Below are 19,145 nucleotides of genomic sequence, written 5' to 3'. Positions count from 1 at the left end.
GCATAATTGCTAACGTTTAGAGTGTCTTTTTGAAGCAAGTTCGGCAGCTGTTTTTCCCTTCTGGTCTACTTACAGCTGTCAAGGTGTTTTTTTTTTCCCCTTCCATTCATCAAACATCTAGAAAATACCAAGTTGATTGTTCCCTGGATTACATCTTTGGGAGATGACATGCCCAACTGCTTTCTTCATAGAGCCTGCTGGGTGATAATCTGATTTCCTCTCCATAAGGTCATAGAATTGGAAGAGATAACTTAGGCCAAAGTCAACTTAACACACAAATCAAAATTAGGACTTAAAAAAAAATGGCTGCCCAGCTTTCACTTGTCTATATCTAGTCAAGGGTAACCTGCCACTTCTCTGGATAATTGGTTCTACGGCCAAACTGATCCCGTAAAACCAAATCCATTATTTTATTCGCTTCCCCTTTTGCTATTTGGTTTTCCAGTTGAGTAAGTCAAAGTCCCTGTCCGTCGTGCCATTTTCCTAGTGACTACATAAAAATGTCCCTATAGTTTCCTTGGCAACGGTATAAATGTAGTTTGCCTTCTTTCCTTGGTCTCCCATGCAAATATTAATCAGGTCCAGTTTTAGCTTTTTTGAGATGAGTAGGTGTTCATACTTGATGTGGCTTTATTCACTGACGGATCAATAGCTTTCTTCCAAGTCATTTTGGTCTAGGTGCAGGGGTCTCCAGCCACCAGGCCACGGGCCACTAACGGGCCGTGGCTGTTTGGAAGTGCGCCGTAGAAGCAGCGGGCCAGTGCGCCATGCACGCAACTCATCTTGCACAAGTTGAATTACATGCATACTGGCCCGTCACTCATGCGACCCAGTTCCCCTCTCCCACATACACACCAGACCACCAAGCCGTTGGTCTGGTGATTAAGGCATGAAAGTAGAAACTGGGCAATTGTGAGTTCTAGTCCCACCTTGGGCATGAAAGTTTTGACCAATCACAAGGAAACTTTGAGTTCTAGTCCGCCTTAAGCATGAAAGCCAAGACATTGACCAATCACTAGGAGAATGTGAGTTCTAGTCCCGCTTTAGGCAGGAAAGCTGGCTAGGTATCATTGACCCATCACTAGGAGAATGTGAGTTCTAGTGCCGCTTTAGGCAGGAAAGCTGGCTAGGTGTCATTGACCAATCACTAGGAGAATGTGAGTTCTAGTCCCGCTTTAGGCATGAAAGCCAGCTACTTTACAGGATTATTGTTGTGGAGAAAATAGGAAGAAAAAGGCGCTTATCTAATAAAAGCCAAGATTTCTTTAAATTTAGGATCTCCACGAACAGTTTCTCCAGCTCAACCATTTCTGTCCCTTTATAGGCTGATGTCTTCTGTTAAAATGCATCCTATCCAAATATTTCCCTCTGATGTTATTTTTTTTCCCAGTTTCGGCTGCTACAGTTTCATCATTCAGCCTGTTCATACAAGACCCCAACACATGACACAAGGACTTCCTGCGTTTGTTAGCTTTCGATAGCATCTAGTCCTCTTTATCTGTAACATTCCTCTGATGAAACGTGCATAAATTCATCCCAGTTTTATAGTTTGCGTTAAAAGATGCCTTTTCCCTTCGGCAAAGGTTAAAAAAACAAATTTAAGCAGAACTTAGTTTTTTTTCTTCCTTATAGCATAAAATGAATTTTGTTTGCATATATTCCCTTTTTTTTTTTTTTTTTTTGCGTGATGAAGCCAGATTAAAAACAACCCTTCAACCAGTTTGTTGTTAATGTTTTAATTTTTACGCTTCACTTTTCAATATTTTTAACTGTCTGCATTGTTGTTTATAATCCTGTAAGCTGCCTGTTAAGATTTGCTAGTGAGATAGGCGGCATACAAATGGAATAAATAATAAATAAAAACATTTTTGTCTACTGTTCCATAAACACCATTGTTGTCGGACTACTAAAACATGGAGGCATTTCAGGAGAAAGATTTGTCAGGTTTTCTTTTTAATCTTTCCTAAGCTTTTTCCAACTTCCTACTTTCCAAATATGTTAGATTACAGTTCCCAGAATTCTCAAGTCAGTTTAGCCCAATTTCTTAAATTTTTGCAAGATGAAGGACTTCAACTTCCAGAATTCCCCAAGTGCACTGCCCTCTAGTGAGTAAATTGCACGGTGATACTAGCCATAAAAATAGGGATAATGTCAAAAATGTGTGAATCCTGCCTTATTAAAAATGGTTAACAATCCCTCAATCCCCTATGTAAAAGAACAAGAGAGTTGGAAGGATCCTTTGAGGTCTTCCAGTCCAACCCCCTTTTCAAGCAGGAAACCCTATATCATTTCAGACAAAGGGCTGTCCAATGTTTTTGAATATCTGTGTACGATCTGTTTAATTAATGCTCCTACGTACACCAGGAGCGTCCAGCCTTTTGGTTTGCCTGGGTGGCATATAAAATATATAATATAGTTAATGTATTTAAATCACATAATACAGGTAGTCTCGACTTACCACACAGCACCGTTCAAAGTTACAACATCCCTGAAAAAAGGGACATACGGCCATTTTTCACATTTACGACCGTTGCACCCCATGGTCACATGATCCAAATTCAGACATTTGGAAACTGTCTCATATTTACGACGGTTGCAGTGCCCCAGGGGATCATGTGTGATCCCCTTTTGCAGACCTTATGACAAGCAAAAGTCAATGAGGAAGCCAGATTCCCTTAACAGCCGTGTTATTAATTTAACAACGGCAGGGATTCCCTTCATAACAGTGCCAGAAAAGTTGTAAAATGGGACGAAATTCACTTTTAACAACTGTCTCCCTTAGAAAAACAAATGTTGGGCTCAATTGTCCTCCCATCTGTTGGGGGCAGATTGCTAGCTGTTTTTGTGCAATTGCACTTTCCCAAATTTAAAAGGAAAAAAAAATTGTTCAGTAAGTACAGTATTTATGGAACGGGCGTATTTAGAGTAGCTTTGCAAGCCAGACGATATCGTTATAAAATGAACCGATGTTTTACGGAATTGCGGCTAAGCCTCATTCAAACAAAGTTTCAGGACTTCCAGACTTCCAGAAAGCTGCAAGCAGTTAAGACGTTCTTTCTGCTAAATTAAAGTGATATTTCTTCATATTTAAAGGGCTTGTATGATGGCAATCTATAAATACAAATGTTGCAAGTGAAAATTGAAACCAGCTTTGGATAATGCTTTCAAAGCTGGCTCCGTGGTTAGAGAGAGAGCAAGATGAGGTATGGTATAAAAGCAGAGAGAGGGCAGATTTTTTAAAAATATATATTTTCAGTGGTTTTATAATGTATCCCCAGGATCAGATAAGTGGCATACTAAAAACTAAGGCAAGCACCGAGCTGCAGAGTTTGAAATCTACACAGCTCTTGGCCTTGAGGTTTTAGATTTATTTGACTGAAATGAAACTTCCTTAACCGAGGTGTGAGGGTCTGCCACAAACTCACTAATTGCTCAGAAATTTATATCCTGTCATGTTTGGGACAGAAGGGGGAAGAAACATAATTCTGTGGGTCGACTACAGTACTGGATTAAAGAATAGTCCTCAACTTACAACTATTTGCTAAGTGACCGTGGCACTGAAAAAAAGTCGACTTAGGCGGTTTTTCATACTTACGACCGTTTATTTATTTGCTTGTTTGTTTATTGGCCACTCATGTTGCCACAAGGTAACTCTGGGCAGCTTGCAGCACGCACACACATGCCTCATGATCAAAATCTGGGCAACTGACTCACATTTACGACGGTCGCCGTGTCCCAGGATCCCCTTTTGCGACCTTCTGACAAACGAAGTCAAACGGGGAAGCCCAATTCACCTTGTTACTCACTTAACAACTGCAGCAATCCACTTCTCCGTTCAGATCGTAAAACGGAGCAGAGCTCATTCGGCAACTGCCTCGCATAGCGACAGAGGTTTTTGTCTCAGTTGGAGTCGTAGGTCGAGGACTTACATGAGAACAATCAACTAATGGAACAGAAGTTGCCCTCGGAAATTGTGGGAGCGCCATCACTGGAGACTTTCAAGAAGAGATTGGACTGCCATTTGTCAGAAATGGTGTAGGGTCTCCCACTTGGGTGGGGGGTTGGACTAGATGACCTACAAGGTCCCTTCCAACTCTGATTATCTGTTATCTGTTACATGTGTGTAGATCCACCTTCAATGGGCCAGTTCCATTTCCGGAAGTCCCAGCTGACAATGCCAGCCCCATCTGGAGATGCCAAGCCATGGGACACTATTATATGCAAGAATTAGTTTGTGGTGTTTTTTGCTTCTTTTGTTGATTAAATTACAACATGCCTCCCGTCTCACTCTTGCAACAATTCCGGGAGCCTTACAAAACTGATTAAAAGGATAAGAAAGATCATGAAAAAAACCATTAAAATTAAGAAAGATTAGCTAACGACTACAAAACTGAGAGGACAGGTGATATGAGGGTGGAGATAGCAAGAGCACTTAGACTTTTACACAGGTAATCCTCAACTTGCAACAATTCATTTAGTGACCGTTCAAAGTTATAACTTCAAGAGCCGCGGGGGCTCGGTGATTAGAGTGCAGTACTTCAGGCTCCTTCCACTGACTGCGAGCTGCCTGCAATTTGGCAGTTCGAATCTCACCAGGCTCAAGGTTGACTCCGCCTTCCATCCTTCTGAGGTGGGTAAAATGAGGACCCAGATTGTTGGGGGCAAGAGGCTGACTCTGTAAACTGCTTAGAGAGGGCTGTAAAAGCACTGTGAAGCGGTATATAAGTCTAAGGGTTATTGGTAAGTGCTAAGGAAGGAAGGAAGGAAGGAAGGAAGGAAGGAAGGAAGGAAGGAAGGAAGGAAGGAAGGAAGGAAAGAAGGAAGGAAAGAAGGGTTGTGATGGCACAGTGGTTAGAATGCAGAATTGCAAGGCAAGCTCTGCCCACTGCCAGCAGTTCAATCCTAACCTGCTTAAGGTTGACTCAGCCTTCCATCCTTCCGATTGCTACGGCAATTGCTATAACGGCACTGAGAAAAGTGACTTGTGACCGTTTTCCCCCCTTACGAGCATTGTAGTGTCCCCGTGGTCATGTAATCAAAATTCAGATGCTTGGCAACAGACTCAAAATTAGGATGGTGGCAGTGTCCTGGAGTCCCTTTTTGCGACCTGTTTTGCAAAGTGTTGTAAGTCGAGAATGACCTGTAGAAAGAACATTGGAGGTCTTCTTAGTCCAACCCCTTGCCCAATGCAGGAGATTTTACTCCAGGGGTCTCCAACCTTGGCAACTTTAAGCCTGGCGGACTTCGACTCCCAGAAGTCCGCCAGGCTTAAAGTTGCCAAGGTTGGAGACCCCCTGCCCTACGCCATTCCAGACAAACAACCATCCAACCTCTTCTTGAAAACCTCCAGCCATGGAACACCCACAACTTCCAGAGGCGAGCCGGTCCCATTGATTAATTATTCTCCTTAATTCTAGGTTGGCTCTCTCTTGAGGGTTGGGGCGAGACGGCTCTCTCTCTCTCTCCTCAGACACCCCTGGACCGACAAGCAAGCACTGACAAGCAGCGCACAAAACAGGTGTTGCTGTTTGTCTCTGATCACCAAACACAGTAACGAGAAATATGAGCACATCTACAGGGCAGCCACACTCCCGGGCACAACACTCGGCGTTTCCAAAGTTGTGGTTACTTGCGTTAGACAAATGCCAAACGCTGCGCCTGCGGTTCGTTCTCGCTTACCAACAACGCTGTGGGTCTAGTTCCTTGGTTATCACGTCCCTTCACCGGTTCCCCAACCCCACTTTGGAAATAATAACAGTCAGAAAGTTGTGGGGTTCTTTTTTTTTTTTTTTTTTTTGACAGAAAAGATTTGCAAGACGTCTTTCGCTCCCTCGCCCCGTTCTCTTTCGTTTTCAAAAGGTTTAGGCGCTTTCTCGCCAGCCAGGGTGAGATTGAAATCACGCGAATTGCATCCAAATAATTATTATTTCACATCTTGGGGGCGTGCTGAACCTCAGGTTGTAGCGTGTTGCAGCCTGTGCTGTTTGCAAGCCACCACAACCCAGGGAACCTACCTGCTCAGGGTGACTGGGAGAACACGCTTTTCTCTGCGAAGGTGAGGTTTGGGAGAGAGCTGCATTCAGTAGAAACTTCACAAAGTTTTTTTTTAAAAAAAAATAGGTAACTTTTTTTTTAAAAAAAAAATCAAATTTAATTCCTTTTTTTTTTTTAAGGTGTATTGTGCTGAGTTTCTTGGGGTGGAAAAGCACTCTTGGGATTTTCTCTGCCACGGGGATAGTGTTTTAATTGCAGAACTAGGCCACTTAGATGAAATTACAGCTGTAGACAGGGCGGGGAACTTCAAGCAACTTCTCCAATTTTCCCATTGTTAAATAGAAATAAATGAGGGTCACATGATCCCCTCTTCTGGGGCCAAATAAAGGATCCACGCATCAAAAGCGTGCCAGGCTTTCCTTTACGTGTGAGCATAGAATTACCCTCAACGTATGACGCGTCATTGATTGGCAAACCCATCAGAATCCCTTGTCTACGGTTAGGTTTTCATCAGATCCACTGGTTGTAAGCTGTTCACAGTTTTGGGTCGTTTTGGAAAACATCTGTATGAACCTGGCAGTTTTACGAATTAGAGGTAGTCCTCCACTTACGAACACAATTGAGCCTCAAATTTCTGTTGGTGAGTGACTTTTGCCCCCCGTTTTACGACCTTTCTTGCCACCGTCATTAAGCGAGTCACCGTAGTGGCATCCCGGTTGTTAAGGGAATCTGGGCTTCCCCGTGGGCTTTGCCCATCAGAAGGTTGCAAAGGGAGATCACCTGACACCCCCTCCCCCCCCGAACACTTCAACCGTCATAAATATGAGTTAGTGGCCAAGTATCAGAATATTGCTTTTGGGGGGGCGCTGCAACGGTCATAAATGTGAAAAATGGTCATAAGTCAATTTTTTTGGGTGGCGTTGTACCTTTGAATGGTCACTAAACAAACTGTTGGAAGTTGAGGACTACCTTACTACAGCTTCTTTTCTCAAGTTGTATGATTTTTGGAGGAGAGCGAGCCACAAATAAAAGAGGATTTTTGAACTCTGGAGCTTCTCACCATAATATAACTCTAGCATTTCTCAAGTCCAGCAATTTGAAACTGGATGGACTTCCAACTCCCACAATTCCCCAGCCAGCATAGTTGACTCTAATGTTTCACAGCCAGTATGGTTGTAGAATTGTGGGAACTGCAATTGCAAAAATACCTGGGAAAGACTTCATAGCGGGGTTTTCACCTTAGCAACTTTAAGCTGGGTAGACTTCAACTCCCAGAATTCCCCAACATACCTATTCCCCAGTCAGTTTTAAGCTGAGTGGACTTCGACTCCCAGAATTCCCCAGCATAGCTATTCCCCAGTCAGCTTTAAGGGATGTGGACTTCGACTCCCAAAATTCCCCAGCATAGCTATTCCCCAGTCAGTTTTAAGCTGGATGGACTTCGACTCCCAGAATTGGTGGACTTCAACTCCCAGAATTCCCCAGCATAGCTATTCCCCAGTCAGTTTTAAGGTGTGTGGACTTCAACTCCCAGAATTCTATGTTATGCTGGGTGGGGAATTCTAGGAATTGAACTCCACACACCTTAAAACTTGCTGAGATTGAGAAACACTCCTTTACCCATCCTCACATCTTCTGGAAAGGGAGTGGTGCATGGTACTTTTTAAAGTTTTTTAGATTGATGTGGTTGCAGGAAGATTCATCCTAACATGGCTGCAAGGGTTTTCTCACAGACTCCTTCTTCTTTCTGGGGTGGCAATTTTTGTTGGGAGGGGAACCAAAAAAAAAGAACCCTTAATTTATTTTTTATCTCTTAATGAAGGGTATAATCCCACTTTTTTAAAAAAAAACACTGCCAGGCAAAGCAACCTGTGGAAAAAATTAATCTGTGATCTTACTGCTTTGAGCAGATTCAGTGTGGGACTGGTAATCTTTATTCTTTTTAAAAAAATTGTCACTTTTGAGGAATTCCCATGTTTATTCCTGCTGGTGAAGGAAAGAACAGGGAAGGATTGTATCCTGGGAAAGAACACTCTTGTTTTTAATTATATTTTTTGAAAGGGAGAAGAATCTGCTTCTGTCACTAGCTTAGGGAATGTGACATTCAGTTTTTCTGAGGGACTTATTTTTGCTTTTAAAATACAGGTAATCTTTGACTCTGGACAGTTTTATTAGTGTTCGTTCAAAGTTACAATGGAAAAAGGTGACTTACGACTGTTTTTCACACTTATGACTGCTGCAGCGTCCCCCATCGTCACGTGATCAAAATGCAGGCGCTTGGCAACTGACTCAGATTTATGACAGTTGCCGTGTCAGAATCAGTGGGGAATCCAGATGTCCTGGATAGCCACAGGATTCGCTTAAGAACTGCAGTGGTTCAGTTAACAACCCTGGGCAAGAAGGTTGTAAAATTGGGCACGCCTCCCTTAATGGCCACCTTGCTTTGCCATGGAAAATCAGACACAACTTTGCAACTGCACAAAAACAACAACAACAACTCCCTATGTGGTGTCAAATGGAGACTTTTCCCGACCTTCTCTGGAAGACTCAGAAAATGAACTTGAAGACTTTGGGCTCTACCCATGTTCCCCCCAAAATAAGGCCCTGTCTTTATATATATATATCAGGAACTTCTTCTGCAACCAACAAGACTTTCCTGAAGGCCTCTGCAGCCAGTAACAGAGCTCTGGATTGATGGCGAAGCTTTCTTATCAGCTCCAGAGGCCTTCAGGAAAGCCTTGCCAGCCTTGTTGACTGCAGAAGAATTGGCCCGGCAAGGCAGGTGTCGGGGTGTGCGAGGCCTGGCTACAACTGTCCAAAGGTAAGTAGTAGGGCAGCTCCAACCTCCACCCATCCCCACCCTAGCTTAATTTTTACCCGTGCACTCTGGAGTGGACAGACTCTTAATTGGGGTTTATTTGGGGGGTAGGGCTTATATTGGGCTCCTGTTTTTTTTTTTAAAAAAATCAAACTAGGACTTACTTTCAGCGTAGGTCGTATTTTCAGGAAAACAGGGTAGACTTAAACTTTTACACCAAGCTGTAAACATCCCTCAGCTGGTTTCCAGATCATGGGCGCCAATTATTTCTGAAACCAAGAACTCATAATAAAGATGCAGTTGGTTTCCCGCAAAACGTGAGATCCCTTTCGAATGACATTTTTGTTCCTTCCAAAGCATAATTAGGCGATGCCAATTTTACCATGATTTAAAGTTAAAGGGGTGAGAGAACCTGTATCTTGGACCGGTCCATTGTTTTATTTCCATTACCCGATATATTGAAATCAGCTTAGCCGTTTGCTAGGCAAAGTCAAAATAGTCCAGCGCTTCTGACCCGCATCAAATAGCCTGGCTTTGCTACTTTTGGTGGCTTAGCATGGTGGCTTATTAAACAAATACTAAACCAAATTTAAGAATCCCATTCTTTTGGGAGAAGGTAGGAAGCTGTCTTGTTCTAGAAGGAAGGTCTACAGGCTTACAGCCACGGTGGTCAAGGGAGTTCTGCTGCATTTTACAACTTTTCTTGCCACAGTTGTTACGTGAGTACAGTGGTTGTTAAGTGAAACTGGCTTCCTCATTGACTTTGCCAGGCTGCAAAAAGTGATTACGTCACTCTGGGACAGCGCAACCATCGTAAATATTAACCCGTTGCCAAACATCCAGGTTTTGATCACATGGCCTGCTGCAATGGTCATAAGTGTGAAAAAAACAGTCGTAAGTCACTTTTTTCAATGCCGTTGTAACTTTGAATGTCACTAAAGAAATGGCTGGTAGTCAGGGACTGCCTCCGCTCTCAAATCTAACTCTGATGTCCAGCTTTTCAGACAAATCTGTTTTTCCCGGTGTACTAATTGAAATCTGAGCCTTGGTGGCAAGTGTTGGTTAGAATGCAATATTGCAGGCAAACTCTGCCTACAGCCCGAAGTTCGATGCTAACTAGCTCAAGACTCAACCTTCCATCCTAGCGAAATCGGTAAAATGAGGACCCAGATGGCGGGGGGCAATAAGCTGACATTGTAAACTACTCAGAAGAAGCGTTACGGGGCGGTATATAAGTGCATTTCTATGGCTATTGCTATCCTTCAGCCACAGATGTCAGAATTAAATGTATCTCTTTCTTTGGACAATGATGCTTCTTTAGATAGGACAAGACATTATTTGAATCTGCCATAGAGTGTATGTATATTCAAGAGAAGAAGACTGTATCTCTACAGCTGCTTGGCGGGTGTTATCTTGGCTGTGTCTAGTTGTGAAAGTCTTCTGTACAGTCATTTCCCAATGCCTATCTCTCCCTGTAGCTCGTAATTTGTTTATTTTTTGACCTAAGTTTATAAATTAGTCTCGAAGCTCATTCTACACAAGGCAAGACTCAAGCAATGTTCATGATTAAACAGGGTCGCTCGGTGAGCCAGAAATGGGCGGTCTCTGGATTTGATGTAGAAACAAACAGAAATAATTAAAATGGTTTGACTTTGATTTATCTACCGTGCGTTGCCACCTATCATCTCCTGCTTTCAGATAGGATGATAAGGCTACCACCCCTCTTGAAAATTACCCCATCGCAGCCGAGTGGCGCAAGGCAAGGCAGTTTCTGCATCTACTCCTGGAGAACATTATTAGCTGAAGGGAGTGGCAGCTAGATTGTGGAAGCGATACCTGCGATAACTAGGCCACATGTTCTAAATAAACATTTCAAATACAGCCTGTGAGGAGAGGAGATTATGGATGTGTAGGATTAGAGAACAGAAGCAGGACACCGACGGAAATTAATACAGGTAGCTCTCTGCTTATGAACACAATGGAACCCCAAATTTCTGTCGCTAAATGAAACATGTGATAAGTGAGTCTTGCCTCATTTACGAACTGTTGTTAAGTGAGTTGCTGCAGTTGTTTAAGTTAGTGACACGGTCGTTAAGCACATCTGGGACACCGCAACCATCAGACATATCAGTTGCCAAGTGTCCAAATTGTGATCACACAACTACATGGATGCGGCAATGGTTGTAAGTGTGAAAAAAATGTCATCGGTCCCTTTTTTTCAGTACTGTTGTAACTTTGAATGGTCACTAAATGAACTGTTTGTAAGTTGAGGACTAACTGTACAGATAGTCCTCGACTTAACAACAGTTCATTTAGTGACCCTTTGAAGTTATAACAGCACTGAAATGGGGACTTACAACCATTTTTCACACTTAAGACCGTTGCAGCATCCCCCACAGTGACATGATCATAATTCGGATGTTTGTCAACTGACTCATATTTATGATGGTTGATGGTCACGTGATCTCTTTTTACAACTTTCTGACAAGCATGACCAATGGGGAATCCAGGTTCACTTAACAACCATGTGACTACTTAACAACTGCAGTGATTGACTTAACAACTGTGACAAGAAAGGTTATAACATGGGACATTTAACAACTGTCTTGCTTAGCAACAAAAATGTTGGGCTCAATTGTGGCCGTAAGTTGAGGGCTACCTATTCTGCTATCGAGGAACTACGCAAGGAAATTTCAAAGCAGTCCCTGATACCCAGACCAAAATTGTTCGGCAACGAAAGCCATAGATATTGGTCGCCTGCTTTCTACATACAACACCACAAATAAAGGTTAGATGTTAAGAAACTCCCAGCCAGACAGGGAGGAGGAGTCAAGCAGGGAACTAGCCTTGAGTCCTTCTGCAGCTGCAAGAGCAGGGGTGGGATTCTGCCGGTTCGGACTGGTTTGTGCTTGGGAGATCAGCTGTCTCTAAACCGATTCGCTGCAACAATCATATGGGTCTGCCCGCCAGCCCCTGCGCAATACTGACCTTTATTGTCCCAGCTGATCAGCGCAAAAGAGCGGATTGCCGCTCCTCAGCTGTGTTATTCCCCCAAAGTAACATAGTAGGTAAGGACTTTTGCTTAGAGTTGACGCATACGCAGCGAAGCAAGCGATCATTGAATCGGTTGCGCAAGAGGAATCAACCTGACTACATCCCTAAACTCCATGAACTCCATGATCTGATTGTTCTCAAAGGAAGGCAAGCAATCCAGGGAGATTCTTGTCATAGAGGTAGAACACAATAAAGTGGTTGAGTTGGGTTTTTCACAAGTGGGATTTTGGTTGCCTGCGTCTGACAATAAGAAGATTCACCTTTGATGGGTCGGAAGGAGAGTATGCCATTCGTTTTCTTTTGCTCTGGGGCAAAAGAGACCGTGAGACATTGAGCGGAGGAGACCATACCCTCGCTGGCATTCAGCCATCTGCAGTCCTGTATAATAAGAACATTTATTTTGTTCTGGGTTGATCGTGAGTTAGCTTTGAAATTACATGTGTTTTGTATTTATGCGCTTCAAGAAACACCGTGCTTCAAACCTTGTTTGTTGGGGTGTTCGCCTTGACTACCCATTTTTTAGACTCGCTTATGCTTTTGACAGCTCAGGAGCACAACAGTCGCAGTGGACTTTGGGGACAGTCTTGCCAATGGGAACTAATTGTGGCCTTTGGAAGAGTCCTTCCTCATCTTTTTTTTTTAAAATTTTTTTAAAAATTAAAAAATTCTTTATGAAGTACAAAAGATTAAAATTTACAGTACAAATACACAAAATAAAAATGTACAGTACAAATACAAAAAATAAAAAATCGTACAAATAAACATCACAACACATTCTATAGTAAGACAAATCATATTTTCCTGTAATACATTTTGATAGTGATTTAAATATCTCATAGAAAGTATTAAAGGGCAGTTACTTCCTATCCCTTGTAAAATAACTATCAATAATATATAATACATAATAGTCTATTATTATTATGATTGGATTATTACTATGTATTTTTATAGATAAGTCATTTATAAAGCTTAGTCAAGCTTGGAGAAAGAGAGATGCTCCTTTCTCATGGATTCCTTTCTCATCTTTTAGTGAAAGTCTTTTATGACTTTTTAATAGGCATTTTTCTGTTTACTTCCCCCTCAAAGCAAATGTTAGCTTTTAAGGTGATTATCCTTACAGAGCCCACAACAAGCAGGGTTTGGGTGTTTTCTCCCTTTTTAAAAGCTTAATGGAATAACTGCAGAATAACAGACTAACAGACTTGGAAGGGACCTTGGAGGTCTTCTAGTCTAACCCCACTCCATTTCAGACAAATGGCTGTCCAGTCTTTTCAAACCTATTTTAGTTTGTCCTTTGGGGAATCTGCAGTTGAAGAGAAATGCTGATTAGTAGCTGAAACGACGGCTCAGAACACCTTTCGATCTTTCTTAAGTTCATCTCGAATCCTTTTCTCCACTCCCCAAGCTAAGGCTGCGCTGTGTAGACAAACTCAAATCAAGATGCTAATTAGATCATCGTAGAAAAATAAAAGTTTCCCAAGAGGTGAATGAACGTCCATTATCACCTTGTGTGTTGGAGCTTCCTTAAAATTCTCCATCCTGATACGCTGAAGGTACCATCACATATAAATCAGAATTCACTTGCAATCTTGAAGGGAAGCTTAATGACCCTTCGAAGCAGTGGTGGGATTCGTTTTTTTCTATTGGTTCTGTGGGCGTGGCTTGGTGGGCGTGCTGTGGTTTTGTGGGTGTGGCAGGGAAAGGTAAAATTCCCATTCTATAAAATTCCCATTCCCTCCCCACCCCACTAACCTGCTTTTCCAGCTCCTGTGCAGGGCAACCAAAGAAGACCCAGCCAATCCGCTGGGACTCAATGGGAGGCGGAGAAGAGATGGGGTTGGCGGAGCCAGTCAGAGGTGGGAATTGCCGGTTCTTCAAACGACTCAAAATTTCCGCTACCGGTTCTCCAGAACTGGTCAGAACCTGCTGAATACCACCTCTGCCTCGAAGTCACAAAGCACTGAGAAAACTGACTACTTAGCCCCTTTTTTTCACACTTCACAACCATTGCAGCATGTCTGTGATCACAATTCGGACCCCTTGTTCATATTTTACGACAGGGGCAGTGTCCCAGGGTCTCGTGATCCCCATTTGCCCCCCCACTTCTGACAAGCAAATCCAATGAGGAAACCAAATTCACTTAACAGCCATGTTACTGACTTAACCACTGCAGTGATTCACTTAACCACGGTGGCAAGAACAGTCGTAAAATGGGGCAAAATTCACTTCGACTGTCTTGCTTAGCGATAGAAATTTGGGGCTCAATAGTTGCCATAAATCAAGGACTACCTGTGTACCTTTCTCCAAAGCATTGTGTCAGGCTTCTCTTTCTCCAAAGCATTGTGTCAGGCCCCTGTTAGAATCTGACTCCGAGGGAGAGGAGGAACAGCCAACAGGGGGTGGAAGTGTGACTCTGGAAGTTGTGGAGGAAACTGGGGAAGGGCACAGGCCGCCTGGACATTCAGAGGAAGACCCAGGCCCATCCCCTCTTCATCCTAGGGCACGCAGGGAGGAGCGGATAAGGGAGAAACGTGAATGGTGTGGTCTATGGGGGATGAAGGGGCCCTGATCCCCTTCATGGGCTGCAGCTGTGAGAACTATTTAAAAGGACAAACTGCGCATGGCCCAGTGCTGTAAGCAAAGTGTGAAATAATTCTAGTCTTTCAGTTCTTATCTGAGTTCTGGCGTCCTTCCCAGTGTGTGTTATTTGATATCTGTGGACGTCTTCAAGCCCTTGCCTTGTCTCATTAATTGCTTCAGTGTGGTTCGTGTTGTTTTTTCTATTTATAATTTACATGTATTTTGAGTTTGAATGGCATTTCTTCCTTTTCGCAGCTATTTGTGGGGGAGTTTTTTCTCCAGTCAATGATAATTGCAGCTTTGAAGCCAAGTTGAAGGAATTAAAGGGACTTCACTTGTTTTTGTGACTTTGTTGCTTTTGTATGCCACCCTGGGCCATCACACATTGCTCTTTGATCTGGTGTTCTCCAAAAACTACAACCCCCAAGATTCTTCCTCCTTTTCCTTTTCTTTTTCAGTTGCACATTTGGAGGTAACTGCTGGGCCTACCTGTTCCACTCTTAATAGATTCCATGCTAGCCCATCAAATCCAACTGCTCTGTTTATATATTGCAATGCAGTCCTGCTTTATATTGTAAAGAAGGGTAGCAATTATTAGTTGCCTGCTGAGTACAATATATATCCTGCATAATATTATTTATCCTAATTAAGGGTTATTGCTTTCATCGTCATCAGAATAAAAGAATAACACAAGAGTTGGATGTTTTGAAATAATAGAAAATATTTGTTGCTCAGGTTTGAGAGATTTTGGCGGTTGGTTTGCTCTCCAAGCGAAACGGTAAGCTTGGAAAACAGCGTTTGCATATCCAGGATCCTGAAATTTACCTTGGGCCTTAGAAAAAGTGCAAAGAAGAGCAACTAAGTTGATTAAAGGCCTGGAGGCTAAAACATATGAAGAGCGGTTGGAGGATTTGGGTTTGGCTAGTCTAGAGAAAAGAAGAACTCCGGGGGGGGGGCATGATAGCAGTTGTCCAGTGTTTGACAGGCTGCCCCCCAAAAGAGGGGGTCAATTTATTTTCCAAAGCAGCTGAAAGCAGAACAAGAAGCAACGAATGGAAACTAATCAAGGAGAGAAGCAACCTGGAATTAAGAAGAAACTTCCCAACAGTGAGGACAACGTAACTAGTGGAATGGCTTGCCCCCAGAAATTTTGGGAGCACCATCACTGGAGGTTTTTAAAAAGAGACTGAACAGCCACCTGTCTGAAATGGTATAAGGTTTCCTCCTTGAGCAGGGGACTGGACTAGAAGACCTCCAAGGTCCCCTTCAGCTCTATTCTGATTCTGATTCTTCTATCCAGCAAGACACATGTTGGCAGTCCGACTAGAAGGGAAGAAAGGATTACAGGTACTCCTCCACTAATGGCCACAACGGAGCCCAAAATGTCTCTTGTTGGATGGGTTTTGCCTCATTTTCCGACTTTCCTTGCTGCACTTGTTAAGTGAACCTGGCTCGCTTAGCAATGTAGATTGGTCGTAAGTCGAGAACTACGGTTTTTTGAAGTAACTTTGGTTTCCTTCCATTATTCTCCCCAATGCTGTTAGGAATCGCTGCTCCTGCTTTTGTCCTTCGTGAACAGAATTGCATCTTCTCCTCCCCACTTACCTTGTTTTGCGGAGTATAAGATGCACTTTTTCCATCCCTAAAAGTGGGTGGAAATGTCTGTGCGTCTGATACAGCGAATGTTGCCGGAGCCTAGCCCACCCACCGGCCCCCACCCTTTGGCCTCTGCCTTCCAGCAATATGCCTCCTTGCAGCAAACAGTATGTTTTCAGCCTCAGCACAGCCTGATGAGCACAGGAAGCTGATTGTTGGTTGGATTAGCTTCCCAACAATCAGCTGTTTCAGGCTTCAGGGATTGCCATTGCCTATTGCCTCCTCTGGATGCCCCATTTTCCACATGTTCCAATTGCCGCCCAGAACAGGCCCAAAATAGGACAGTTGAAGGCTGAAAACGGGGCATGCGGAGGCCGAAAATGGGTCACGCAGAGGCGGCAATAGGCGATGGCAACCCCTGTAGCCTGAAACAGCTGATCATCAGGAGGCAGATACAACCGACCATCAGCTGCTTGTGCTGAAGCTGACCAAGCTGTTTGCTGTTTGCTGCAAGGAGGCAAATTGCTGGGAGGCAGAGGCAGATATATTTTTTTCTTGTTTTCCTCCACAAAAGCTAGGTGCATCTTATCCTTCGGAGTGTTTTATACTCAGAAAAATATGGTGACTGTGCATCATTTTTGTTTAATTGAATGAATTGTCTAACGGTATGTCAACTCTTTCTGTTTTTGTCCGACAGTGTCATCAGCAAAGTGATGCCCACAACGGAGCCTAAACCGTTACCTCTCCTGGTTCGACCCAAAACACCGCCTCCGCCTTCCCCAGCACCAGCTCCTGTCCATGTCACCCCTCCACCTCCTCCTCCTTCGGTGGTCCCCACGATCCCTCCAGTTGCCCTTGCTCCAGTTCTGTTACCACCGTCGTCTCCTGCACCATCCGCCATGGGAAGCTCCAAAGTCCCCGTTCGAAGCGTTGTGACAGAGACCGTCCGTAATTACGTGGTAGGTGGCTTAATTGTTTCATTGAGGGCACGTCATCATCCCCTCTTCCGGGTTCCTTCAATGTTTTTATTACATCCTTTACATCCTTAACACCAGCGGGTGTTTGAAGCACCATAAAAGATAAAGATAATAAAGGTTTCCCTGTCCAGTCGTGTGTCCAATATTAGGGAACGGTGCTCATCACCATATCTTAGCCACCATTGTCTGAAGACATTTTCCGTGATCACGTGGCCAGCATGACTATACACCAAAAGCAGTGGTGGTATTCAGTCGGTTCACACCGGTTCAAGCAAACTGGTAGCAAAGATTTGGTGTGGGTCACTGAACCGATAATAACTTCTGGCTGGCCACACCCATGACCAGTCGCCGCTCGCCGCTCGCTCCACTCGCCCCGCCCACCTGACGCTAGCCTGCCCAGTCACTCCTTAAGGTATTCCTTTTTTTTCCCTCCCGACAGTCAGCTGTTCCTACGATCAGCTGTGCCAAGATTCCCTCGCTACTGCTTTGCCCAGGAGGCCCCAAACGGCGTGGGGGCTGCATCCCCCCAGCTCAGTTTTCTGCCTTCCTGAGCCCCCTAGGGAAGCCTTCTGGGAGCAAAAAAAACACCCCCAGGAGGCTTGCCTGAGGCAAGGGGTGCTGCAAAAGCAAAAAGCCACGCCCATCTAGTCACATGGCCATGCCCCCTAGTCACACCCACAGTACCGGTAGTAAAAATTTGAATCCCACCACTGACCAAAAGGCACATGAAACTGTGACTTTGTTACCAAAGTGGTACCTATTTATCTACTCGCATTTGTATGCTTTTTGAACTGTTAGGTGGGCAGGAACTGAGTCAAGGAACAGGAGCTCACCCATTGCACGGTGCTCGGGTCCCGAACACCAGCTGTTGGCTTTTCAGCTGGCAAGCTCAGCGTCTGTAACCACTGAGCCATCACGCCCCTCTTAAGTGCAGGCAAACTCTGCCCACAACCTAGAGTTGGATCCTGATGGACTGAAGGTTGTCTCAGCCTTCCATCCTCCTCCCCAGATCAGTAAAACGAGGCCACAATCATACTTCAATACATCATTAAAACATGTATATATACAGAACCAATGGATCTCAGTGAAAGGTGATACAATAAAGGAAATCGAACGACGTGTTAAATGTGGCTGGCAGGCATCCGACAAGCTAAGTATGATTTTCAAGAACAACCTCCCCCTATGCCCGTAGAGCCGTGATGGTGAACTTATGGCACACATGCCACAGGTGTCACGCAGAGACATTTGTGTGGGCACGAGAGACCCAGCTAAACTTACCTGCACTGCACATTTGCGCACCTGATTTTTGGCCCGTTTGAGGCCGTTTTTGCCCTCCCAGAGGCTTGAGGGAAGCCTCTGCGGCCTCGGGAGGCTGAAAAATGGGCCTTCCTGAAATACCGGAAGTGCCAAAACGGGCCCATTTTTTGGGGTCCAAAGGCTTCAGATGCTTCCCTCGAGCCTCCGGGAGGACGAAAACAACCTCCCCTGGGCTCCAGAGGCTCTCCATAGGCTAAAAACGGGCACTTCCGGTATTTCCGGAGATACTTCCCTCGAGCCCCAGGGAGGGCAAAAACGGTCTCAAAAGGGCCGAAAATCAGTTGGACAGCACACACATGTGCAGTGCAGGTAAGGGGACAGGGCAGGGGTGTTGTGTGTGCATGTACAGGGGGATGGGGCGCATTGCATTGTGGGCACCAGCACGCGCACGCTTTTGGCACACCACAACAAAAAGTTTTGCCATCACTGCCATAGAGAACAAGTTTTCGATCGGCATGTTCTTCCTGCTGCAACATATGCCAGCGAAACATGGACGCTAACGTCACAATCGATACAAAAGCTACAAATGGCACAAAGAGCCATGCTGGGCATCACAAGACAAGATAGAAAGACCTGAACATGGATTTAGAGAATAAACCAAAGCATACGATGCCATCGAGAAAATAAAAGAATTGAAACGGAAACGGGCTGGTCCCATAGCAAGAACAACTGATGGCAGGTGGACCAAGGCGGTCGTAGAATGGATCCCACTTGGTCAAAAGCATCCATGAAAGAAACCCAAAACAAGATGGATCGACGAAATCAGCAAGTAACGCGGGCCACAATTGGCAAAAGAAAGCCCAGAATCG

General features: G+C 44.2%; 1 protein-coding gene across 2 annotated transcripts in view; it reads left to right on the top strand.

The window, feature by feature from the left end:
- The window catches only part of TAF3 (TATA-box binding protein associated factor 3), a 177,768-nt gene that overhangs the window by 142,481 nt on the left and 16,142 nt on the right, over positions 1-19,145 (top strand). For both annotated transcript variants that reach the window (XM_087968887.1, XM_087968886.1), the window contains exon 5: positions 16,740-17,001. In XM_087968887.1, coding sequence (XP_087825013.1) covers positions 16,740-17,001 — 262 coding nt within the window. The remainder of the gene's footprint in view (positions 1-16,739; positions 17,002-19,145) is intronic.

The sequence above is a fragment of the Notechis scutatus genome, chromosome 6 (assembly GCF_049901735.1).
Source record: "Notechis scutatus isolate UNSWTSFEM ecotype Mainland chromosome 6, rNotScu1.2, whole genome shotgun sequence".
In the NCBI taxonomy this organism is placed as follows: Eukaryota; Metazoa; Chordata; class Lepidosauria; order Squamata; family Elapidae; genus Notechis; species Notechis scutatus.
This window is presented reverse-complemented; position numbering and strand designations above follow the sequence as displayed.